Raw genomic sequence first — 27,770 nt, 5'->3', positions numbered from 1 at the left:
GCATTTGCCATATAATGAAGATTCATTATTAATAGCTTAATGTTGTTTGAAAATAATTCCTTATTTAAACATGGAATGATTGATTTTTTTTTTTGTCTGGGTATAAGAAATTGATAGCCATTTTGTCAGTTGAACTACCATCTCCATGGACCTTGGGCAAGTTGTTATTATGTGTCACATTAAATGTATCCTGGAATCATTTATATTTACTACACCTTATTCTTATTTTTTTAAATTATTTATTTATTTATTTGAGAGTGACAGACACAGAGAGAAAGACAGATAGAGGGAGAGAGAGAGAATGGGCGTGCCAGGGCTTCCAGCCTCTGCAAATGAACTCCAGACACGTGTGCCCCCTTGTGCATCTGGCTAACGTGGGACCTGGGGAACCGAGCCTCGAACCGGGGTCCTTAGGCTTCACAGGCAAGCGCTTAACCGCTACGCCATCTCTCCAGCCCTTCACTACTCTTTTATACTGATATTCTGGTATAGCTCTGAACCTAAACAGTAACTACTGGCCAAAGTATACATTCAACAATTTTCATACTGCAAGAGGCCTAAGGCATCACCTCGGACAACCTTCAAGCAGTTGTCATACAGTATGCCTACTGTTCTAAGTCAAAGGATAGATGATTATTTTATAAGGCTTTATGCAATTAACAATACCTGATTTAGTCATTTCTTTTATAATAGAATACTCATGCTATAAATACCTACCTGAGGAGAAGGAGGCCCCAGACACTGCTATACAAGGTGCCACCGATGTATTTTTGTTGTGACTTTTTGTGAGCTCCTCATAAGGGGTTTCAATGGCAGCCAAACCCATGGAATTTTCCAAACCATGTTCCTTCTCCCAAAGTGAAAAAAAGAAAGATTATACGGAATAATATGCTTTTCACATAAATATACTCCAGTATGAAGATATTTGTGTGTAATGCTTTTTAGGAAGAACAGATTAACATTTGAAGGACTCTGACTAATCAGATACCATATAACTCCAAGCAAGAGGTTTTATATTTTTAATTCATAAAATTTGTTAGTACTTTAAATTATGATTACCAAGAAAGGTAGTCTAAGAACCACCCATCTTGTAGGAACTATGTTTAAGAATCTGGCAATTATACACCATCTGAGTAGATCTTGTTCTTAGAAGTATTTGATCTTATGTTTTTTCACATTATCAACATTTCCCTGTCCCTCAACTACCCTGATATGGTTTGGATCTGGAATGTTCCCAAAGGCTCTATCCTCAGGCTGGGGGCCATTAGAAGATGGTGGAAACCTTTAGGAAGTAGGCCTAGGGGAAGGTTTTAGATCATTGCGAGCATGCATATGAAGGAGATTTTGGGTTGCCAAATTCTCTGACTCTTTCACTTCTTGGCAGTCATGAGGTAAACATCTTGATACACCTCTCTACCACTGTTTAACATAAAACTCTTCCACCTTTTCCAGTTATAAGACCAAGTGATGAGAATATAGTAGGTTTCATCTATGTACAAATAAAAAAAAATGCATGAAAAATATCAATATTTATTGGTGGGGACTTTCTCGGCTTATAGTAATAGGTAATTTGCTGGGGGTGTAATTTCAAATAAATGGTTGAATTCAGTATGGGATTGGTTTTCATTGTTGGATATGAGAAAATAAAACTGACCCAACTTTTCTTATATCCTATGGGTTTGACTATTGTATTATGCCAAGGCTTTTGAAAAAGAAGCCGAGATTAAATGTCTATGAAGATGGCATCATGGTATGATAATCATCAAATTTGAAAGAGACTTTACAATTGTCTCCTGGTTGCCCAAACCCTATACATTAAGGGATACTTTTAAAAACTCAGTCCAGAGAGAAGGGGTTCTCACTTGCTTAGTATGCCAATCAACTCAGTTCCAGGAGAAAATTGTTAGTCTTGTGTTTCCAATATGTAAGACCTATAGCAGAAAGTACATTGCTCACAATTCCTCCAATTGCTTTAAATAGTGAGGTTTATCTAGAGTGTGACAGAAGTCAAATGGGTAAATTAGTTTAGGTCAGTTTTCAAGAACTCTTCCGAAAGTTTTCAACATATAGAGTTCTCTAATTAAGCAAGATTAAGTTCCCTACAGGAAATTGTGATGATGGCAAGTTTCCCACAGATAATCTGGTGGTATCATTAGTATTATTAGTCAGCCAATTGATATTATACAGTCATTAACATGCAATACATGTCCTAGAGCTTTAGTATGTGAAACCTAAAATTAGCAGGTTACAACATAGCAGAGAACAGGAGAGATCCATTCAGGTGCAAGAAGTTTTGCATTTATAAACTTACTTCTTATGTCAAGAAAAAAAGAGAACATTGAAACATAAATGCTAATAGGAGAGATTGAGAATTTGTTAACTTGTTCATCTAACTAGACATACTTCTTCTTTCCATCATTAAGGAACAAATGTGCTTTATAACATACTATGCTGCCTTATTTTTATTTATCCGAAAATATTCCTGATTTTTCCCCTTAGAAATCCACATTATTCCAATTAGAATGCAAAAACTCTTATTCATCACCTATGTATAGTAAATACACCAAACTCTATTGTAGGAAGTTTCTGTTAACAAAGTTGATTTTCCTTCTTAAATGATATTTGGGAAGATAATCATTATTTTGAGGCCAACTTGATATATTCATTGGTAATTGGACCTCTAGTCAGATGCTACACATTGGCATAGCTTCACCAGTTTTTTTACATTTTTTGAATACTTTTATAGAAGTTGAGAAACATCACTATTCAGCCTACCTCCCCATCACCATGCTCCTCCTCATCCATAATTATCTTCACAAGACATTCAAGGGCCCCTAGTCTTGTTCCAGAATTGGTTCTGATTGCTCAGTGTTTTTGCCTTACCAGTTAATAAATATGTTGAATATCATTCCTTGTCAAGCTACCAAAGAAATGAATAGATTTAAGTATCTATGCACTTTACTGACAGCTATATAGCATCTTCTTACTGAGTTTGTATATGAAATACATATGAAATTTAAATTATTCCTTTTAGCAAGCATAATCTAGATTGTATTTAAACAAATCTATCAGTGATATTCACCCTGTCTCAAAGTTTTTTTTTTTTTTCCTTTTTTGGTTTTTTCAAGGTAGGGTCTCATTCTAGCCCAGGCTGACACGGAATCCACTGTGTAGTCTCCTGGTGGCTGTGAACTCACAGTGACCCTCCTACCTCTGCCTCCTGAGTGCTGGGATTAAAGGCGTGCGCCACCACACCCAGCTTTTTTTTGTTGTTGTTGTTGTTGAAAGCTGCCATACTTACAGACAATAAACCATGATAATTCCATTCCCTTCTCCACTTTCTCCTTCAGAAATCTACACTCCTTTTGGTTACTTGTCTGAGATATCTATACAGGCTGACTACTTACCACCTGTATTACCACTTCCCTATTCCAAAGCCCTGTCAAATGGCATCCTAACTAGTCTCTAGGCATTCACTCTTGTTTCTGAGCAGCTTCTTCTAAGCATCTACCCCAAATCCTGCCTACACAGAAGCCTTATTATGATCTCTTATGCTCAGAGGGTTCAACCTCACCTCATTCTTAATCGGACTAAATACCACAATGCATGCAGTAGTTTTCAAGAGCCTATCTAGAATTTTCAAATTCATGTTTGGAAATCATCCCCTCCCTTTACTAACAACAGTGTATTTGCTTCCTTGATCTTCCTTGAGGATACTAAGAATGTTACCATTTTAGTGTGTGTGTGTTGACTGTTTCTTTCAAAACATTAAAACTTTAAAAAATGTATATATTTTCCAAACTATTTGAACCATAGCACTGATCATCAAAGATGGAGCAGTCTACTATAGATCTGTAGAACATAAATGTTGTCTCTACCTAGAAGACACCTTGCCCAGACATCTGTGTGGACAATTCATTCACTTCCTTTAAGTCTTTGGCCATGGTCTTTCATACAGTAGCACCTCACTAAACTATGGCTGAATTAAAAAATTATGATTTGTATACAAAGACTTCATAAATTTAGATGTTAGTAGCATTGAGTTAATAAGTTAATAATTAATTATTAATAATTAATAAGTTTAATAGATGGTGATAATTCATTCCAAGAATGACATCCAACAGAATATTTAATAAAAGAAAATATTTCTTCCATATTTTCCCCTATTACTCCCTTAGAAGTAAAAAGCAACACAAAATATAATTTATCTCATCCATAATATGCAATTTAAGACTTAATTATGTGTTGATCCTTATCTTAATAGATGTAAAGAAAAGAAAATTATATTAAAAAAAGAGTTCAAGATTCCCTTCCACTTTTCTGTAGAACCAGAACCTCTAATAAATGCTTTACATTGTTTGAGCTATTTATTTAAATCACCATAAAACACCACCTTTAAATCTTGTCTTTTCCTTTCCATTTCACTTTGGGTTCCTGGCCCAATGTGAAATATGTATTCCATTAAACAGCATAAATATGCTGCTCTGAGATACAGCACAAACATAGTGATTTTGTTGTCATGAGGTCAAGTCCCAAAAGCTGGGGTGTCTCCTCACATTTGTGTACTTACTCTAATGCTGATGGAAGTCATGGTGCGAGCACTTGGGGCTGGTGATCTCTGAGTGACTGGGATTATGCCATTATTGAAACTGCTTTTTGGAGACCCAGGTCCAGCCTCATGGTCAATGAGATCTGACAAACCAGTACTTGCCCTAAATAGTATGATAAAGCAAAATCAGACTTTCCCAAGGAAAGCCAAAGACACAGGCAGAAGAAAGTCTATGAGAAAACTAATGAGGACATGTGAACCATGACAAGTACATAAGAGCAACACTAAAACTCAGCAAGTATCATGACACCCATCTCAAAGACCTATCAGAGTTTACTAGGTTTCACACTGTTTGGATGACTCCAGGGTTTTAGAATTGAGCTTTACAAATATCTTTCCAACTTTATTTCCCAGTCTTCACCTGCACTTTCAGTCATTCCATATTTCTGGCTGTATTCTCAATTTTCAAATTCATTTCCATATTTAAGGTGTTTTCTTATTTTCTTTCCACCTATTATGTTGATTTCCTACCCTTTGCCTCAACCAAAATCTTCCTTCGCTTGACCTTCATTTCTGGTAGTAGTAATTTTTAGACTGTATGTACTCACCTGCTTACAGTCAATCAACACTCACATGGTCCTGAGACAATCTTATTCCATCTACATTGGTCCCCTCAATTTCCCTCCAAGGACTGAAAGTCTCTAAGAATGGGAACCTTGAAGAGCCCCAAGTTACTTAATGCCCATTTTACCCTAATGCCTTGCTCTTATTCTTTCTTTCCAACATTTTCTTTCAGAACTGTTTTCCTGTACTCTACCAATGCACTTTCAGGGACCTTTAGACCTACTGGAGAAGCTTCCCAACTCCTCATACCCAATGAACCAACTCAGCATGAAGCTAGATTGATCATAGCCCCAATTCTTTAGCAGCAGTTAGGGTTGCTTCTTTGGAGGGAGTATTGAGGGAGTTCAGGGTGACTGGATCCCAGGAAGTAAAAGCAGGGAATGTCCCTGAGCCTGCCTTTGCAGTCTTCACTTTGCTAGAAGTCAGATAAGGATCTAGTTTCTCCTTATCTCTTGCTGCCTAAAGTTCCCTGGATCTATTTTTCCATAAACAACCTGAGTCTCTCCCTAGGCAAAAATTTCTCCTTACTAGAATTAAAATTTCTGGAAGGATTAAACTTGAACTGGCACTGTAGTTGTTTAGCTCAGCCCTCATTCAGAACCTACAAATGACTCAAATTTGGTTCTGTAGGTGGGCTTTAACCCATCCTTCCTTCTGGTAGGAAGGTGCTCTTCATACTTTCTCCTTTTTATTTTAAACTAGTGAAGTATCTCTAAACTTTAAAAACAATCTTCATATTCTTCAAATATAAAAGAAGTTAAACCTTCCCTAACAGGCCTTTCCTGCCCAGCATAAGTCTTGTCAGTCTGAACTCTACTCACTTTCTGCTCCCTTACATTTTTGCCAAATTATTTTACTCCTTGACTATAAAATGTTTTTTGGAGTGCCTCAACTTAGCTAAATATGTTAGCCTTCATATTCCTATTAACTATGTGCTCCCTAATGATGGAGTCCATATTATATTAGCCATGATATCTCTAGCATTTTCCTTGATAAGAAGTCACTCAGTTATTCTTAATGAAGGATTATAAATTATAATATTTGTTCTTATTTTCTTCCTTATCTTTAGTGAGTATAATAAACTAGGTAGTAAATTGTAAGCCTCTTAGTTTTTCTCTTTCATTTACTATTTTATAAGTTATAATAGTGAACATATGATGGATAAAACACACACAATGGTTAACTGGGATTAGGGCTTACCATTGAGCCAAGAGAAAGAGAGAATTAATTACATAAAGAAAGAATTCTTAAATTTAAAAAATATGAATATACCCATATTAACAGAAAAAAATCTGGTAAAAGAAATAATTGGAAATGGCCTTTGGAGCTGTCAGCCACAACTCATCAGGTCTTTTCAATGTTGTGCACTAAAGAAGTTACCAAAACCAAATATTCCTAGATTGACAATCAGCAAACACCACTGTCTTCAACAGTCATGCAAATAGAAGCAACATTTAATGAGTATATTTGGGGTGTCAATGTGTTTCAAAAGCCCCATATTCCTGTCACAAAGCAATAAGATTTCTATCTTAATGATGAGGCTGATAGGTCTTAGGTAAATATTAAATAATGAGCCAGGCACAGTGCTGCACATCTGGGATCCCAATACCTGGGAGGCTAAGGCAGGAGGATTACAAGTTTGAAACAAGCCTGAGTTTACTTCCACAAGGGCTGGAGAGATGGCTTAGCGGTTAAGCGCTTGCCTGTGAAGCCTAAGGACTCCGGTTCAAGGCTCGGTTCCCCAGGTTCCACGTTAGCCAGATGCACAAGGGGACGCACGCGTCTGGAGTTCGTTTGCAGAGGCTGGAAGTCCTGGTGCGCCCATTCTCTCTCTCTCCCTCTATCTGTCTTTCTCTCTGTGTCTGTCGCTCTCAAATAAATAATTTTTTTAAAAAAATTTACAAAAACAGATACTTCCACAAAACAAAAATAGGGATAAAAGAAGGAGAGAGAATAATTATTACTCTAGTTCCTTCTTAGGTAGTCCCTCCTTCTAATCTGGGGACTAGCCAGATGAAGAAGGTTAGAGGGGATAAAATAGCATGAAGTACAAATGATAGATATTTATGAAAATGTCACAGTGAATTCTATTATTTTTTATGCTAACTAAAAAGTTAATAATAAAAAAAAAACTATACCATATCTTCTTGCCACTATCCTGTCACAAAGTTAATGCCTGTTGAAGTCAGGATAAAAATCATTAAAACCTAGGTCCATTCTACTCTGTCATACTATTTACTTATTATTCCACTACTATTAAATCATTCCAGTCAGAGGAGAATGAATATCAAAAAGAAGATAATCAATGGAGCAGAGAGTTGTGAGGTAGTTTGCTGGAATATGACTAAGTGAATTGTGAAAACTTTCTGGGCAGCATCTCTTAAATCCTTTGTAGAATCTCTGATCTTTTGCTAAAAATGATTGTGGTGTTTTGAATGTAAAATGACCTCCTATAAGCTCATATGCTTGAACATTTGTGACCCATCTTGTGATACTCCTTGGAAAGGTTGTATAAACTATAGAAGGTAGAGCCTTGCTAGAAGTGGGTCATTATGGGTGGTTCTTGACGTTCTATAGCTCAACCATACTTTTTGTTCATTCTCTGTTTTTTGGCTGAAATGTAGTAACCTAGCCTGCCATGCATTCCCTATTACAGTGGAAGCTGGATAAACTTCCATATGTTGCTATTGGTCAGGTATTTGTTCATAGCAATGAGAAAGTAATTAATATAATGATACTCCAAATCACAGCACTTCCAACCCATCTCAGGAGTGGTTTGTAACTAAGTTTGTTGATTCTGACAAGAGAATGACAGTTCTTACTTTTATATACGTTAGAATTCTAAGTTTGGGGACAACTTTCCTAATTCCTCTCCCATAACTCAGGTGCTACATTTAGGTATTTTATAATAGTTAAACATATTCAGATTTTTCCAAACATTCATGTTCATATCAGAGGCCTCATTTAATTTAGGAAGAAGAGATTAGAGACCTATCCAGTGATATTATGCTGTGGTCACAGGTTCTCCACTCTTAGAACAATATTACCACAGAAACATCTCACCATGCTCTATTAGGTAAAAATGTTTTTGAACATATCTAGTGGTGAGTCTTTCAAAAAAGAGTCAAAAAATTATAAGCAAAGGTATTGTTGTAGACATTTCTCTTTATGTCTATGTTAAAGATCCTTTCAGATTCAGTTGGTTTTAGCCTTGCTTCAATCACAAGTCCTACTTAATTTAGGAGCTCCAGCAGAAGTTAATTAATCATGGTGATGACATTTAAGGAACTATCCTATAATAGGGAAAGAAAAAAATTCTTGTGATCATAAGTATGCTACAAGAAATTACGGTTGCCAGCAACATTATCACAGAAATAACATATACTTTCACATTGTCCCTAATATTTACTGTTAGCCCCTCAAAAATATTTCTTTTCCATTGATTAGACTAAGAATGTTTTAGTCTAATGAAACACATCATAATAAATATTTGGGTACAAGTCTTTTAGATGTTATATAAAATATAACATAAAATACATAGATTTTTTTAGCACTTAAATGGGAAAATTATAAAAGCTTTCTGAAATCTAAATTAAAGCAGAGAAGTTTAAAGTCCAATTAAGGAAAAGCTATATTTTATGCCGATATCATGTTACTATTGTTTAAATAAGAAACATTAGAAATCAGTGCCAACAAATTTTCAAGCTAAAATGTGGTTAAGAGAAAATTGCCAAAAAGTAGGTACATTTATATCATTCTAATAGAGCCCAAGTGTGTGGAAATAGCACTCTCTGGGAAGCTTTATTACTCTGGGTTACAGAAAGATACTTTTTTTTAGATTAGAAGAGTCTCATTTACTTTAAGTTAAGAAATAATTTTTCTTTAATTCCATGATATCACTAAATCTTGATGATGCTTTGCAGACATATCCATTTCTATATAGAGGATCCAAGAATAGGAGACAGAGACTGTAATTTAGTGAGTCACCTTCCCAATTTTTACAATGATCTCTCAGAAGCAGTAGCCAAGAAATCATTTCTCAGGATTCATCCTTCCCAGAGTGGCTGCCAAGGATAAACCTAACTGAATGGCTAAATAAGTATTTCAAAAAGACATTAATACGTGAGCCACCAATACTTAAAGGGGCCATAAATATAGTACATAGCACCACACAGAGGCAATGTGGGATAATCTCTCTGAGGTTGATGAGCTTGCTTAATATTTATTTATTTATTTATTTATTTATTTATTTATTTTATTTTTTTATTCATGAGAGAGAGAGAATGGGCACACCAGGGTCTCCAGCCACTGCAAATAATCTCCAGATGAATATGAAACTTTGTGCTTATGTGGGTCCTGGGGAATTGAACTTTGGCTTTGCTGGCAAGTGTCTTAACCACTAAGCCATCTCTCCAGCCCTTGCCTAACATTAAAAAGTTTATTGCAAACAATAGCAAAGATAGGAAGGAGAGTTCTTTCCTAGAATGTGAGACAAGCACAATAAACCGGAAAGAGATATCAAAAATGAGAAAGAAGAGATTGAATATAGCTCTAGTTCCCAAGCTTTCATGATCCCAAACTTATTTATCAAATGTCTTATGTGAGATGAGCCTTGACCTATGGCTGCATGTTAAAAATGTCCAGTGTACTATTAAAAATATTTGCAACCAAGCCATACCCCAGATTAACCACATTGGACACTCTGGGCAGGATATCTAGAAAACAACATGTTTTAAAACTCCTAGTGATTCCAGAGCTGCTTTTATGTTCACTTATTTTGAATATCTACCTACCTGTACTGATCCTGTTTACCATGTTTTCTATTTAGTTCAGTGTTCACATGAAAAATACTAAGCCATCCTCATGGTAACTTTATTTTCCTAAGGTCAGCAAACTGTGTACTGAATTGCCCATCCAATATTTTTGTACCCAATGAACTATGATGGTTTCACATTTTCAGCATTTGAAAACATTCAAAACATTTATATTTAATGTTCATAAATGAAATGTTATTGGAATGCAAGAATGTCCTTTCCTTCATGTATTATCTATACCATTTTCAAGCTCCATTGGGAAGCTGAAAATGTGAAGGAGAAAACATATGAGCCACAAATGCAAACATAATGCCTAGTTGTATCTTAACATAAAATGGTTGCTGATCTCTGTGTGTGTCCAGAGACATACATACACATAAATATGCATTTCTATACTTAGAAACCAAAATCTTTGGAGAGGTCAACATATCCCAAAAGATTGAATTATAAATAAGTTTTAAACAGAAGCGTCTAGCTAAAGAATATTTTAATAACTCCAGACCGAATATATTTCCCTCTCCTAAATACACTGAAGAATTCGTGTTTATCTGCCTGTTCTATCATGCGGCCTTACCTCACAGAAGATTTAATCTTCTCTTGCCACCATGATCTTCAAATTTGCTGTTAATATTCATGAAAGTTTGTGGCTTTGATCACCCACCCCTTGCTGTCACTAAAGAAGGCTGCCTTCAGCCAAAGAAATTAAAATGGACAAAAGAATGAGCAGCACTGGATAAGGAAAACAGAAGAGAGGTGGAGCAAATATACTTTTAGAAGGTGATACAAACAGCCTTTAGAATTTTGTGTCTTAAAATTATCATTGGTAGTCTTATGGAATAAAATGTATATTCTTTTAGAACTACACATATGAATATTTTTTAGAAAACTTGTAAGAGAAGGAGTTTGCTAAGAGCATTGTGGTGTTATACCTCTTATACCTCATCAACAAAGTGAACCAGTGTTGACTCAGTGGATTTGCTGTGACTCTAAACTACAACACTCCCACATTGAAATAGTACCTCGCACTCTGCTCCTCTGTCCCTTTCCCAGAGGGTGAAGCCTTCCCCTCTGTTGCTGTTACTGCTTTGGGTTCTCCCATGCATTCAAACTGAGGTGTGTAACCTGCTCACAGATGGGGGAGCAGGAGGGAGGAGGGAAAAGGGGGGCAGCCAACCTGGGCTTTTAAAGGGAATGGAAAGGTGGGGAAAGACAGTTTAGGGGTAGGTGGTTGGAAGAAAAATGAAGTTTAAGAATGCTCTTTATTTTTAATTCCCCAAGTCATTTGTTACTTTGTTTTAAAATAAAGTAGCCTGGAACACAGTAAAAAAAAAAACAAAAATAGTCACACTATCACAGAAAGGATATAAAGGGGGGACTCTGAACAGAAATATTATGTCTGATGTATCAATTAATTATGGAATGCATTTACTAAATTAACTTTCCCAAAAGTATATAAATTTATGTGTGTATATATGCATATGTATACGGGAAAGTGCTATGCCATTAAGGCACCAAAATACTATTATTTGTAGGAGAAAAAAATGAAGAGAACTAACTAAAGGCAAGCATTAATTGTGTGGTCTCTGTTTTTTTTTTTTTCTTTTTTGGTTGTTGTTGTTTGTTTTTGTTTTGTTTTGTTTTTTGTCAGAGTCAAGAAAAGTAGTATGTGAAGCTTCACAGTGATTGTGATGATCAATCCCAGTACTCCCTTCAGGTGAGCAATTGTGAGTAACTGCATACCCCTTCATCTTTCCCAATTAGTCCTTCCAGTTTGATGTCTTGTTTGTGAAGGGGGGAGGTTGACAAAATAAAATAATGAGAGGAGATTATGATCAAACGACAATATATAGATATATAAAATTGTCAATAAAAAGATAAAGAGTAAGTTGATAATTCGTGGGGGGGGCAGTCAGAAGTATAAAGAAGAATGGCAATGTAGGTGACTATGACAGTGGTCAAGAGCCAGTGGCAAACTGCTTATATCCTCCAGAGACATGACAGCAATGCTGTCTACAAATACAGTCTCATTTTTATCTAGTTATACTGAACAGAGCTTTGGTGATGAACTATAAGTACAAACTATGGGAGTGAACTAAGAGAATGAAATATGGGAATGAACTGTAGAAAAAATCTATGGAAAAATATTTCTTATTGATTTTACAAATAACTTTCCTGAGATTATTGCTGTGAGTTGATAAATTCCTTATTTGTAACTTGCCCTAAAGTTAATCTTACCACTATGTAATCCGTTCATGACTAGTTTTCCTTGCCTTAGTGTACCTTTGCCCTGAACAGCACAGATGACCAATATTGACAAGCAATGTTTAGAGATGCTGACTGATCTTAAGCTCTGCTCTTTGCCCAATTTCCTCAGTGACCTGATTGGACTCTTGACTCAGAAAATGTATGCTTGCAATAGAAATGTTGACCATAGTGTTGATGACAATGAGCTCAGTAACTAAATGACCACATGTCTGATGACAACAGGTGGGCTTAAATTTGTTATCAGAGTGTATGTGTGTCTTTTGTCAGCAGAATCCAATAAGCCATAGCTTTAACTCCCTTCCTTTCATGACTACTATATTCTGATTATCTATAAAGCAGGTATTCACAATTTAAAACATTGCATCTACTTACAGACTTTCTTTTAGTTTACAGTAAAAATAAGAAACCCTTGTGTCAAATATCAGTAGTTGGTAAAACTTGTCCATATGGCTTTTCAGTATTATAATTATTTATATCTTATAGTATATATGATATAAAGAGTAACCCAGGCATATATATCCTGGAATAACAGTATAATCATTTTGATACAGGGGAACATTCTACTCTTTCTTGTTGAGCAACTATGATAATAATTTAAAATGGCAAAGAACTAAGTCTTTCCTCATTTACATATTATTCCTCTTAAATGCTAGCCTGAAGTAGAAACAAAGATGGCTCAAGCATGGAGCAACATATCATTTCTAATAAAATTTCATCACTAATCTCTCAGAGAATGCCAAAAAGCAAAAGCAAATATGAAGGTTTTTTTGAAATATGTTTTCATGTAGCTCTTGCTGCTCTGTCACTCATTATGTAGCCCAAGCGTGTGTGAAACTTGCAGTGCTTCTCCTGCCTTAGCCTCCTGAGTATTAGTTCTAGAAATGTGTGCTACCATAAGTGATTGAGATTTTCATGAAAAGTTCTTATGGAAGACAACATGGAAGGGAAGGGAAATAAAACAAAACTATATCAAGTGCAAAGATGAAAGTTTACATTTTTCCTTCCTAAAGGAATTTCTCTCTCTCTTTCACTGTACACAATGACATTTACTTACTAAGATGTTAGAGGGGGTAAAAAAAAAAAACAGGTGTGGAGAGTCATCATGAGCAAAAACGCTAAGTCAAAAGAATAGTGGGCTGGAGAGATGGCTCAGCAATTAATGGTACTTGCTTACAAAGCCTAATGTTCTGGGTTCAATTCCCCAGTACCCATGTAAAAACAGAAGCACAAAGTGACACATTCATATGAATTTTTTTGTGGTGGCCAGAGGCATTTGTGTGCCCATGTTCTCTCTCTTTCTCATAAATAAATAAGTACTTAAAAAAAAAAAAAAGAATGTCCCCTCTGTGGAAATATTCCATCTTTTAAAATGAATTACAATGTGTGAGGTCCTGAGTTCCATTTTTGATACTGCAGGAAGTAAATGATTATGGGGATTACAAGGAATATAAAGAATCTAAAGAGAAAAGAGTAGAAAAGCTGGCAGAATTATTGTAGTCCAAGCAAACAAAAGGAAGCCAACATTCAGAGAAATCAATGAAGTATGAAGGTAGCTTTTATTCAGCTTTGATAATACACTAATCAGCAAAACAAGCCTTGACTTACACTCCAATAGGATAAAGAAAATCAAATCAGATTAGATGGGACTATGTTCTCGGCTATCCTTTCATTTTTACTTTTCCTGACAAGTAGTGGTTCTGTGCACAGAATATCATTTGGACTCTCTTGTAATCAGAAAAGTTAGAACAAGAAGAAAATGAAATTATGGGAAATTCTCTAGGGCCACTCAAGTGATAAAATTATCAATATCTTGTGAACATTGTGGGGAATAGATGTGACACTTAGAGGTTTCTGTGTCAGAAGTTTAAACAGGAAAAGATCAAGAAATCAATGAAAAAATATATTTGGCCTATACATCTCTCTTTAAACCACAGCTGTGAGTCCCATAAAGTTGGATTCCTGCAGGTGACAAAGATGATTCTAAATCCAGTATAAACCCAGAAAGAAACGAAGTGCTTTCCATTTAAGCTGAAAAAAAAATATTCCTTTACATTTTTGTATTATGTGATAGAAATGCTTTACAATCGCTTAGAAGTCTTGTTTGAAAAGAAAGTCACCTATCTGATACTTGGGCTGTCCCATTGTCCAGCTGATATGAATCTTACCTTTCTGAACCAAGGGCTGGCTTTAAATTCTGAAAGTTTTGGCTGTCCAAGTCCAAGCTATAGCTCCTTCCACTTCCTGTTTTTGGAATTATGATTTCTCCTCTGGTTGCTGATCTGAACTTGCTAAGAAGAAATCTGAAAAAAAGCATTCATTTAAAAGTAAGATAAGGGGCTGGAGTGATGGCTTAGCGGTTAAACGCTTGCCAGTGAAGCCTAAGGACCCCGGTTTGAGGCTCTATTCTCTAGGACCCACGTTAGCCAGATGCACAAGAGGGCTCACGCGTCTGGAGTTCGTTTGCAGTGGCTGGAAGCCCTGGCATGCCCATTCTCTCTCTCTCTCTTTCTCTCTCTCTCTCTTTCTCTCTCTCTGCCTCTTTCTCTGTCACCCTCAAATAAATAAATAAAAATGAACAAAAAAACTTTTAAAGTAAGATAAGAAAGGAATAACTTAAAATGATTTCAAAGTACAATTTCTCAAGGCTGGAGAGATTACTTAGTGGTTAAGGTGCTTGCCTGCAAAGCCTAAAGTACCAGGTTTGATTCAACCGTACCCACATAAGACAGAATCACAAGGAAGCACATGCTCTGGAGTTTGTTTGCAGTGGCTTGAGGCCCTGGTGTGTCAATTCTCTTTCTCTCTCTCTTTCTGTCTCTCTCTCTCATACATAAATCAATAAATAATACATTGTATTCAGTGGCATAACACTCTTGGCATTCACAAGGCCCTGGGTTTGATCCTTAGCACCAAAAGTCAAACAGTAATGAAAATTAATTTCTTATACTTTCAACATTAAATGATTATTTAATAAAGGAACATTGGGGATGAGAGCTTCTGTATAGTTGGTCTCCAGTGTTTCTGCAGTAGAGTGCCAAAGTGGTATACATAAGTCAGGGTTCTGCCCCTACTAAGCTAAAGACTGCCTTTGGAGACTTACCAATGCCACCTGAGAGGGCAAAGCATAATATGGTCTAGGCTTGTTGTAAGGGATGCTGAGACTTGCTTGCTGTTATCTTGATTAAGAAGGGAATGATCCTCTGAGAGGAAGTGAAGTAGCAATTTAGCACTGCAGCTCTATGAGAGCTCTGACTGCCCTTCACAATCACTGTCCCATTGTTTGGGCCTAGAATGAGGCCTGGAACTTAACCGAATGCAAACAACTCTTCTGGAATAGCAGAACAAACTCTTAAAGTGGAAACCATCTTTGTATTTTCTGTGACATTTATCCCTGTCATAATGAAGTTTGCACAATGCGGGTCTCATGTTGGATAAAATCTGATTGATTTTTTTTTTATTTCACTAAGTTAATTGTAATGTCAACAACAACAACAAAAAAAGCCTTTTAGGAACTAGAATTAAAGTCCTAATCCAGGAAGGATACTGACAGTCTCCAAACATAGCCCTTTCCAAATATACCTTAATTAAAAAACATAATAAATAAGGTTATATTCTATTGGAAAATAGCATTTGGAGAGACTAGCTCATTTATTTTAGATTCAGTAGCCTTTTAGGTGAAACAAAATGGAATCCAAATGTCTTGGCACAATCTTAATAGAATCTGCTAAGCTGTCTCTGCTTCAAAGAACCTTGGAAGAATGTCATTGTCAGAGTGTTAGAAGCTTCAATCTACTAGAAAATTACATTTTTGGTAAGAATGGTACTTAAAATAATGTCAGTCTTTGCTGTTCTGAGAACCACCTTGTGCATACTCCTCTCACCCCTGCAACTCTCTTTAAGGTGTCTCCCCTGTTGAGAATCATACCTCTTCCTTTTTGATACAAGTTACTTGCCATCTGATGCCTTTCTTGATGACCTCTATGTCCCCTCCAATCACTGATTATCTGGACACTCTTTAATACTTAGTCATTTATTACTTTATGACATCTCTTGTGATTTATTAATGAGCTGCCTTTAAAGAACTATCAACAGTTCATACTGCCATTTTATATCTCCCCACAATCTTTTATATTTAGTAACTTTTGAGATCCCTTTCTATCTAGCAGTTTTTTGTATTCTGGGAAGACTGAGAACATAGATGCCAGTTTTGAAACATCAAGCTCAGCCAGATGGTTTGAATGTTTTAGGATTTGTGTAATTCATTATGCTTGTCACTAGTTGTAGTCTCCAAGCTTCAAACCTCCCTTGACACTGTGACCTATTCTGTGACATCTGAGCTGTGCTCTGTATGCTATAACTATTAGCACCACTTGTGGGCTCTGAGACACTTAGTCAATCAATTCATTGATTCTTTCTAAGGAGTCAAGCACTATGCTCAATACTAAAATACTAGAAAACCTAGGAAGTTAAGGGTCTAGCAGTGAACAGCTTATAATTAAGTGTGTGTGTGTGTGTGTGTGTGTGTGTGTGTGTGTGTGTGTGTGCATGTGTGTGTGAGTTGGGGGTACCAGGGTGAAACTATAAGGCAACAAGAAATGCATAAACTCAAGACATTGTGGGAATCCTGAAGAATAAATATATTTAATATGGTATAAATAGTTAATATCTAGAATAGGCACTGAGGGGACTCTAAACCATCCTTTGCCAATTAATGAAGAAGTGATTAGTTGTAAGGGGTTGAAAAAAATGACATTTAGATTTCATTCCCACTCCTATTTCAGGATTCTAAAAGAAATAGCCAGATGAAAGCTCTTTCACTGTCCATATTCCCTGCTGGCTTCTTCCAAGAGAACAATGCAATGCTACCTGGAGGGGAACATAATGTAACCTGGCATATCTTACAAGTCTTGGTACCTATTCTGCAGTTTGGAGGATTGTTATCCTTGTATAACACCTTCTTACCCCCAGCTCCCTGTGTCTTACTTCTACGTGCGTCATCATCATTCATAGTCAACTCAACACATCATACTCAAGACATTTATATGCTTTCTGAACTTAGTTTAGTGGTAGATTTATATTTTTTTCCTTAAGATAGCTTGTATATGAGGGAATATAATGTTTTAAGTTTAAGTAATTACAAATTGGGTTGGATGTTTTATGTGTCAACAGTTACGTTGGGGTTGAAGGATACTAACATTCTATAACAAAGGTCATCAGCTTCTTACAGTCAAGACTGGTACGAACTTGAGACCTTCTGCTTACAAATAAAGAAATCAGAATCCTTACATGCTCAGGTCAGCAGGGACTTTTACTTATCTAAAGAAAAAATAATTCAAACTGTATTTCCTTAGAATGATAAAGTGTTACTCAAGTTGAGTCTCTAATTGAATTGACATCATACTTGGAAAAATCCCTTCAAAGGAGTCTATTACAGACATGGATAGGTAGGCTGTGTCTTACCCTTTTCTCTTGGGACCATCATGTGTGACCTTCTGTCCAACAGAAGGTGAAGTGTCTGACTTTTCCACATTTTGGCGGGATTCTTCTTGGCTTTGACTTTCTTCAGATCCTTAATGAGAACAAGATAAATTTACATACAAAGGGGGCAGAAACTAGAGTAAATTGATACTCAGTGTGGTGGTTTGATTCAGGTGTCCCCCATAAACTTAGGTGTTCTGAATGCTAAGTTCCCAGCTGATGGATATTTGGGAATTAAGGCCTCCTGGAGGGAGTGTATTATTGGGGGCGGGCTTATGGGCTTTATAGCCAGTTTCCCCATGCAGGTGTTTGGCACACCCTTCTGTTGCTGTGGTCCATCTTATGTTGGCCAGGGGGTGATGTCCACCCTCTGCTCATGCTATCGTTTTCCCCTGCCATCGTGGAGCTTCCCCTCAAGCCTGTAAGCCAAAATAAAACTCTTTTTCCCAGAAGCTGTTCTTGGTTGGGTGATTTCTAATAGCAATGCGAACCGGACTGCAACACTCAGCATTCATTTTCCTAGAATATTTCAGAACAAAAAAGCTGTAATAATTGGCAATGACCCTCCAATCTTAAGTTGTCAAGTACAAAGATATTTCTAATTTATTGAGTATTTTAGAGCTAACTAATAATTAAGGTCAGGACTCATTTGTGGGACACTTGCTATGATAAAGTTTCTGGAGAAGACTTCAGTAGTAGAATGAATAAACTATTTCTCTACAGATATGTTTAGGGTAAGAAAGCCTGGGTCTGTGAGAACTCCAAATTCCTAGAAATTATGTTGTTTTTATTTTGTCCTATTATATTTTGAGACAAGAACTCACTACATTACTGAGGCTGCTCTGGAACTCACTATGTGGCCCTAGATGCCCTTGAATTCCCAGTTCTCTTACCTCAACCTTCCTAGTGCTGGCATTATATGTATACCATAATATGCACAATACAGGATATTATAAAAATAATATCTTGAATTCTGAGCACATAGGCCACAATTTCTAGGTATATAGGCAGTTCTGCATGTATTTTATAACTTGAGATACAGCCCACACACTGGAAGGCACTGAGGTTTAAGTATGCAAAAAAGTCAGAGTTAACGGTTTAATAAACCACTCCTCCCTCTGTGACACCAGATCTGGTGTTACCCATATGCAAAAGTCCCTTTTTGGGAGTGTCACACACAGAAGTGGCATTGGAGTCAGTTCTAAGACTCTCAGCAATACCTGCCAGATTTAAAAACAGGGTGCTAGCCTCTTGCATATGAATGTAGAAAGAACCTAGAAACAGATGAAAAGATATCTGACCTACACTTATCATCTCAAATATAAGAAATATGCTTTCATTCAACAGTTTTATTTAAGATTGAGCCATTTAGATTTTAATTTGAGTGCATTGGAAAGTCTTCTTGAGTTAGGTGTCATTTGCATTTAGTATCAGTACAATTCTTCATTGACTTCATTGAAGGGATCTTGTGCATTTTGAGACAGTTGGCATATATTGACTCCTGCCCACTAAATGTCAACGACTCAACCTAGTCATCATGAGAATCAGAAATGGTGCACCTTGACATTCTCAATGCTCCCTTTGGGGAATGGGATTAAAGGACACAATATCAGTGCTTGTTTGAGAATCAAGGATTAGAAAAAAATAACCATTTAAAAGAAAATCTGGAGCTAGAGAGATGGCTTAGAGGTTAAGGGCTTGCCTGCAAAGCCTAAGGACCCATGTTTGATTCTCCAGATCCCACATAAGCCAGATGCACAAAGGTGAGGCAAACTCAGGGTCGCACATATCCACTAGGTGACGCAAGCATCTTAAGTTTGATGCCACTGATGTCCATTCTCTCTCTCTTTCTCTCTCTCACTCACACACACAGACAGACACACACTTTCTCTAAAACAAAAAAATAAAAACAGAAAAGAAAATCTGAATTAAAGCTTGCTGAAAAATCAACAATCACTTTCACAACATGAATAATTTAATTCATCATTGTTGCTACTTTCTTAGAATATTAAAATGTAGTAAAATAATAAAACAAAATATTAAATATATATTATATATTAAAATTAAAGTTTGGATGATAAATGGATCATTTGAAAATATCAATATTTCAAATATAGGCAAAATCAGCATAAATCTTATTTTCTACTAATTTCTCCATCATTTAAATGTATTACAGTCTTAGATTTCATGATACCACATTATGAAATGACCTAAGGTATTGAGAAGATCCAATCATGTTCATATGCAACATATTACAAGGAAGTTATTTAGCCCATAAAAATGCAGATTAAAATTATTGAAGCCAAATAGATACATTAGTTACCTGGACTTCTTCTTAAGATGGACTGTCGAACAACATCAGTGCCCAGAACATTGACTTGCTTAAAACGCTTTGCCTTCTCTTCAAAAAACCATTCTCCAGTTATAATTCTTAGCTGCCTACTCATAGAAAAGTGGGAGAGCATTAAAACTAAATTATTTAAACACATAAGTAACCTTCAAACATCTGTAATTAAGTCAGTTATTTAGAGACTCAGTTATAATCTGTGGAGTATTTATGGTTATAACAATAGCTACTGCTGTATTAATCATAGTGACAGTATATTATCTCATAGACACTTGCTAATTGCTTTGTTTTTTTTTTTTTTGTGGTACTGGAGGTTGAACTAAGGGCCTTACATGTTCTAAACAAAAGCTCTCCAACTGAGCTGTATCCTCAAACCTTTCTCAATTTTATTTTGAGATAGATCTTTGCAAAGCTATCAAGGCAGTCCTTGTATTTACAAACTGCTTATGCAGGAAGAAGCTGGCATTACAGGCCTGTACTGCCAAGCGTAGCTGCCAATTTCTCCTCATATTTTATCTATATTCAGATGACAACCTTGTATAAATACTGCAATCCTCATTTTATAGACATTGAAATAGAGACTTAATACAATAAAATGTTATGCCTCGCCTCACACTGCTGCTGATTAGTAGAGCTGGAATATTATACTAAGAAGTAGGGCCTAAGTTTCAAGTTCCTGGTCACTGATTTCATAGTTACAAGATCTTTAGTATGAGTAATGAGGAACAACGAACGTTTCAAATGACACAAATGCAACAATTAAACCATGTTGCAGATTCCTGATGTAACATGAACACTGGGCCATTTAGAGTAGAAAATGACACCAAGACTATTGCAGTACTCCAGGAGAGAAGTTATGCAACCCATGCTAGGGCAATGGTAAAACTAACAAAAAGGAAAACTCCAGCTCAATATGCATGTGTTACAAGTATAATTAACTGAAATGCTAACGATGTGAAAGAATCTTTGGTCCTACCTGTCTTTTAAACCTTACCTAGGGCTGGCAAGAGGGCTTAGTAGTTAAGGTGCTTCTCTATGAAGCCTAAGCACCCAGTTCAATTCTATAGTACCCAAGTAAAGCCAAATGCAAAAGGTGGGCATACTTCTGGAGTTTGTTTGCAGTGGCTGGAGGCCCTGGTATGCCTATTCTCTCTTTCTCTCTCTTCTTCCCTCTCAATTAAGTAAATAAATAATAAAATATTAAACCTTACCTAAATAACTATGTAAAATCACTATCTTACCTCCTGAAGTTCCTATAATCCTCTTAATGTTTGCTATTTTATGACCTATAGAATTTTGCATTTAATCTCAGAGCTATTTCTGTCCAGGCCTTTTCATTTCTACTGGACTATAAACTCCCTAAGGAACAATCTCTGTCTGACTCATCTTTTCCCCCTTACACTTAGAAGAATTTTATTGACGATGCTCTCCACAAGTGGTTTCCATTTCTTGGTTTCTATTATAATTACTAATATATCAATTGTATAATTGATAGGATTCACTGTGATATTTTCCCACATGTATATACCATGAAATAATTGAGCCATTCTACCTTTCTTCTAGTAACATTTATTACATGAATGAATGACTAATCCTGCATCACTTGTACAACTTACCCATTTTTTCTAACTTCATAGCCTTCATTACTACCAGTAGTGTGCTGGCAGAAGTCTTGACTGTGTTGTTAACCATCTCTATAAACAGTATTTGGCACTGTACTCAGTAAATATTTTGGAGTGAGATTCCTGGAGTTCAACCTATAACAACTGTTCTACTATGAAGCCCCTCTTTAGGCTTATAACAAGTATTTAAACAGCCATAAAAGTTATTATGTCATTCAAATATATTTCTAATTAAACATGAAGAAATAGTTTCAGCTAATCATTTTGAGAATGGTAAATAAGTTTCTATGACTGAAGTAAGAGGTTTGTAGAAGATTGTAGTAAAAAATAATATTGACAGACAGGACTGGGTCATGTAATAGAAATCCTTGAATGGTAGGCTAAGAAGCTGAAATTTTATTCTGGAGGCAATGGAGAACTTATTCTAAAGCTCAGATTGAATGGTATATTTTTTGGAGAAAAATACAATGAAATGACAAATCAGGGACAAAGATGCCAATTAGGAAATTGCTTCAATACATGGAATAAGAAATGATCAGGGTATCATGGAGATGCAGTGGAGATGCAGGGTTAGAAAAAGATATCAGAAATAACTATGATAATTCAACATAAAAATATTTTTTCTTAGTATTCAATTCAAATGCTTTTTGAAGTTTATAAAAAGATAAAAAGCAAAAATTTAGCAGAGACAGGTACACATGGATCATATTTACCCACCACCTATTTTGTACAGTTTACCATGTGAGAATGGTTTCTAAAATTTTAAATAGCTGAGAAAAATCAATACTTTTTCATGACATGTTAGAACCTATGTAAGATTCAAAATTCAAAGTCTATAAATAAAGCATTATTGAAATACAGCCATGTATATTTGCTTATGTATTATTTCTGGCTGTTTGTGTGCTGTAACTTCCAAATGTAATAGCTGTATCATTAGGTCACATAGCCCACAAAGCCTAAAATATTTGTTTTCTGGCATTTTGTTTAAAAGAAAAAGAAAAAAAAAGTTGACCTCTGTAATAGGACCAGGTTTACACAGAATGAAACAAGAACAGGTGGGATACTATCCTTCAGTGATTGAAAACCACCCAGTGGTGGCATTCTAATGTCTTAGTGTTTCTTTCTCTCTCTCTCTCATAGCAGGGTGCCCCACTGAGGTTAAAGGACACTGATACTTACAGCAGGAAACGCTGCTTTTTAAAAATATTTTTTACTTCTTTATTTGAAAGCAGAGCGATAAAGAGGAGAGACAAATGTTTATTTATTTATTTGCAAGCAGAGAGAGAGGGAAAATGGGTTTACCAGGGCCTCCAGCCACTGAAAACTAACTCCAAACGAATGTGCCACTCTATGCATCTGGCATTATGTGGGTACTGAGGAACTAAAACTGGGTCATTAGGCTTTGCCTTAACCTCTGAATTATCTCTCCAGCCCAGGAAGCTGCTTTTATCTGGTACTCTGGCACAGGTCCAGTGGTTTCACATTCAAAGGCTGAGCCTCAAGTGTAGCAGGGCCTTGTCTTTTATACCCTCCATAAGTTCCTCTGTACATTTCAGGCCCCATAGTCTCCTCCATGTGGCAACTACTGAGCTTCCTATGCTACCTGGTGGCTATGTATACACTCCAAGTTATAGGGCACATTCCAAGACTATTAGTTGTCTTCTCTTTGTTCTGGGAAGGCTTTTACCACACATGCTCTCTCTCTCTCTCCTCTTAGGGTGTGGGAAGGGATGGGTAGCACCCTGAAAGCAGTCTTATGTGGCAATCCACATTCCCCAGAAAACAAACCTCCATACTAACTTTACTACATCCATGTAGAGCTGCCAACACCTAACACAAATATAATTTTCTCAGAATTGTTAGTTATTACCTCTTGATAACCCTGTGAGAACAACAGCTATAGACTTCATATTTGTTCACCTCAGATATAAATTTGAGTCATTTGTCATTTCAGAGCTCTGACACATCAGAACAGATCCTTAGGATTATGCCTTTGTCCACTTCTCAGGTCTGGGTGGTATAGACATACTAGGTACCAGATAATGTTCTAGGCATTTATATAAGCTATCTCTAATCCGCAGTATGACCTTAAAGGTAGCAGGTACTATTCCAAGCTTATAGATAGGCAACAGAAATTCAGTTGGGTTGAAAAACTTTCCCAAAGTTACAAAAGTATGATGGCAGATACAGTATACTGAAAGCCCATTTGCTTTTCATGTTGCAATATCATCAGAAGGAGTTTCATAACTCACAACTACAGTGAAGCTTTGAGGAAGGACAAAACCGTATGAAAGCCAAATAATAATGAATAATTGTTCAATGGCGTTTTTCCTCTGGGTATAACATAACCATCTTCGGGTAAAGAATGTTTTGGCCCAGTACTGATAGCAACTTTGGAGCAGAGCAAAACCGTGATATACAGGTTTATAGTAATGGTAATGATTGTTGACAACACCTTAGAAGATGGAGAACTATAGCAGGGTCATAAGACCTTCTCCTGGATTTCCAGAAATTGTTCCCCCCTTTCCCTCCCTCCTAGCTTCAAGTGGTCTTGGGAGAAAAAAAAAAGCTAGATTACATAGGAAGCAAAGGTTATCTCAAAGTGGGACTACATAATGCAGCTCCCATGAGATTGCTATCCAGGATGGAGTGGGACTCTGTGGTGATACAGTTGCCCTTCAGTCTCCCAAGCTTCTGTAAGTAACCCTTCACCTGTGCTTTGTAAGTAACCCAACAAAGAAACTGGTTCACCAAGATTGGTTTTGGTCTGTCTGTCATCTGAGCCCTATCTGGGATGAATAGACATGTGTCCATGTCTCCCCAGGGAAAAAAGTGTACATGGCAATAACGCACAGAATTTCATATGCTTACCTATGTGTGTGTATTTGGAGCAAAGTAGCAGGAATAAAAGAGAAGTGAAAATGTTGCAGAAATTCAGGTTTAAGCCAGTGAGAAAAACCAAGCATCACTTGAAGAGGTTGGAGAGCTCAAAATTTATTATAACCAATGTGACGGGGAGAGTGAACACTCCAAATTACTCCATCCTGGAGCTCTAGTAGGTTTGTGTTTTTATAGACAGTTTCTTTTTTAATTTTTTTTATTTTTATTTATTTCTTTGCAAGCGACAGAAAGAAGGAGGCAGAGAGAGAGAGAAAGAGAGAGAGAGAGAATGGGCGCGCCAGGGCTTCCAGCCACTGCAAACGAACTCCAGACGCGTGCGCCCCCTTGTGCATCTGGCTAACGTGGGCCCTGGGGAATCGAGCCTCGATCTGGGGTCCTTAGGCTTCACAGGCAAGAGCTTAACCGCTAAGCCATCTCTCCAGCCCTTATAGACAGTTTCTAAAGCTACATGACTCTGGGCAAATGCAGGAAATTCTTTGGACAATAAGCAAGCTTGTAGAAATGGGGAGGGAACTGGGCTGGAGAGATGGCTTAGCGGTTAAGCGCTTGCCTGTGAAGCCTAAGGACCCCGGTTCGAGGCTCGGTTCCCCAGGTCCCACGTTAGCCAGATGCACAAGGGGGCGCACGCGTCTGGAGTTCGTTTGCAGTGGCTGGAAGCCCTGGCGCGCCCATTCTCTCCCTCTCCTTCTATCTGTCTTTCTCTCTGTGTCTGTCACTCTCAAATAACTAAATAAAATAAAATGAACAAAAAAAATTAATTAAAAAAAAAGAAATGGGGAGGGAACTATTGTAGGGGAGTCAGCTTATGGCTGAGTTACCTAGATAGCATATTGTAAACAAGATGTGGTGTGCAGATAGGGAAGAAACCCCAGCCAGGGTTATGTTATCTTTACTATGGACTCACACAACAAAAGTTGTAAGTCTGGATGTGACTACTCTCCCACATTCCCATCCTGGGTCCTAGCACTTCAGGTGGGTGGAAGGAACAGTGACAGCAGCTTTAGAAAAGGCAGTCTTTGTGAACCCCAGAGGGGAAGGATAAATCTTTGGACAAAAGAACAAACAAAAGAGGAGAGAAGGGAGAGGGGAAGGGGCTCATCTGAGTCAGATTTCTACCTTGAAAATGTCTACCTAGGTTTTTGCATCACAAAAGATGATAAATAAATAATTTAATTAAGGACTCCCATTATAAAATTTATATATCTCTCTACCATTATTGTAGTATTTGAAAACCTTAAGGTTTGAAACAGACTCTTTATTTCCCCTAAATTGAACTCAGAAGAATGGGTCTGACAGAAGTTACAGTAAGTTAAATTTATTATTGGTGAATAATGACTGTTGAGTATTCAAAACTTGTAGGCTCTGATTTTATTTAATATTAAACTCCTGGGATTCAAGTTTCTCTTGGGAAACATGAATGTGAAGTAAATTTTTCATTAGATTTATAAGAAAATGAGAAATCTTTTTTTCTGTAAAAAAGAATAGTGATGAAAATATTAATTTTATTCCTTCGTCTATCATTATTGAAGACACCTGCCATAATATATGCTCATTAAATATGTTAAGAAATTTGTTTCAATATATTAATTATATGAAAACTAGTTGGAGTTATTCTTAAAATTATTCACCACATATTATGTATTTATTGCATTCCTGCTTTATCTCAGAACTTGTGTTTGGAGCTACAGACAGATACTCTGGCCACATAGAGATGATGGTCTAGGTTATTTCTTGCCCAAGTATGGAAAGTGAATAGAAATATCTAGGCATTATATGGTAAACCTGATGATTACTTCCTGTCAAAGAGAAATTCTTAAAAGTAGTGAAGAAGTAAAAAAAAAAAAAAAAAGAAAGAAAGAAAGAAAGAAAAGAAAACATGACCTACAAAGAAAGCAATTAGTTGGTTTTCAATGAAGTGGCATTTGCTTGATTCTCATACAAAAGAATTATCAACCTATAATGCATATCCATAGAAACCACTGTTCAGGAATAAAGAAAACATAATTTTCAGCAAATAGATTGTATTCTTCAGAAGGTAAAAGAGCTTTGAGATATGAATATGATTATGGGGGCTGGGCATGGTAGAGAAAAAGGACCTAGTTTAATCTTTAATAACACCAAAAGGGATGCTGAAATTGATAAATATAAACAAACATTGATATATAAACAGAATTATAATATCTAAATGATTAGATTAAATGATAAAACATGCCTATAATGTAGGATAAAATTATATATTTGCCAGGAAATACATATTTGGGGTTTAAGAGTACCAAATTCCTCAAAGTCATTAGAAGAAAGGCAAAATTTTGACTTGCAAAGTTAAAAGTGAATGTTGTAATTTCTAGAGTAATGTGATTTTTTCAAAAGCATATGAAATACTTGTACAAAAGATGAAATAGAAAATTCAACTCAAATTATAGGTAATATAAATAAATGTAAATATTACAGCAACCACAAAAAATTGTACACTAAAGTCTGGAAAAATATTGTTAGATTTAATTTTAAAAGTTATATACAGAGGCTGGGGAGATTTCTCAATGGTGAAAGGAGCTTCTTTATAAAGCCTACAAGCCCACATTTGATTCCCAGTACCCACATAAAGTTATGCACCTGAAGTTCACTTGCAGTGGGAAGAGGCGTTGGCATGCCCATACTCCCTCCCACTTTCTCACTCACACACACTTTCTATTTACAAATAAATCAATAAAATTACATTTTAAAATAAGTTATATCCAGGGTTGGAGAAATTGCTCAGTGGTTAAGATGCTTGACTGCAAATCCCAATGATCTGGGTTTGAGCCCCCAGTACCCACATAAAGCTAGATGCACAATGTGTGTGGCACATGCATCTGGAGTTTGTTTGCAGCAGATACAGGCCCTGGCTCACCCATTATCTCACTCTCTCTGTCTCTGTTTGTATTTCTATGATCTTGTAAATAAATATATGATTTGAAAAGCTATGTGCAGAAATTGGGTCATCATATATGTGTCTATAGAGCATGTACAAAAGTATATATTTATCAAGTGTTATACATATATTTTAATTTTTATTAACTGTTCAAGTTAGAATACAAAGTAATAAGTTTCATTATTTTCATTATTGTGTTTTCATTCCCTCCTTCTCCACTATTTTCCTTACCTCCCTTGCTGGCCCCCTTCTCTCCCCT

The 27,770-nt window shown here is 36.4% G+C and overlaps 1 protein-coding gene across 5 annotated transcripts in view; it reads right to left on the bottom strand.

Moving 5' to 3' along the window:
• Sytl5 (synaptotagmin like 5) overlaps positions 1-27,770 on the bottom strand; it is a 334,702-nt gene that overhangs the window by 53,398 nt on the left and 253,534 nt on the right. For 4 of the 5 annotated variants that reach the window (XM_045141096.1, XM_045141095.1, XM_045141093.1 and 1 more), the window contains 5 exons: positions 20,054-20,169; positions 17,713-17,821; positions 14,418-14,552; positions 4,571-4,712; positions 718-850 (listed from right to left, as the gene is read on the bottom strand). In XM_045141096.1, the coding sequence (XP_044997031.1) occupies positions 718-850; positions 4,571-4,712; positions 14,418-14,552; positions 17,713-17,821; positions 20,054-20,169 (635 nt within the window). The remainder of the gene's footprint in view (positions 1-717; positions 851-4,570; positions 4,713-14,417; positions 14,553-17,712; positions 17,822-20,053; positions 20,170-27,770) is intronic. The other variant, XM_004665735.2, reaches the window with a different exon arrangement.

Source organism: Jaculus jaculus, chromosome X, assembly GCF_020740685.1.
Source record: "Jaculus jaculus isolate mJacJac1 chromosome X, mJacJac1.mat.Y.cur, whole genome shotgun sequence".
Classification (NCBI taxonomy): Eukaryota; Metazoa; Chordata; class Mammalia; order Rodentia; family Dipodidae; genus Jaculus; species Jaculus jaculus.
This window is presented reverse-complemented; position numbering and strand designations above follow the sequence as displayed.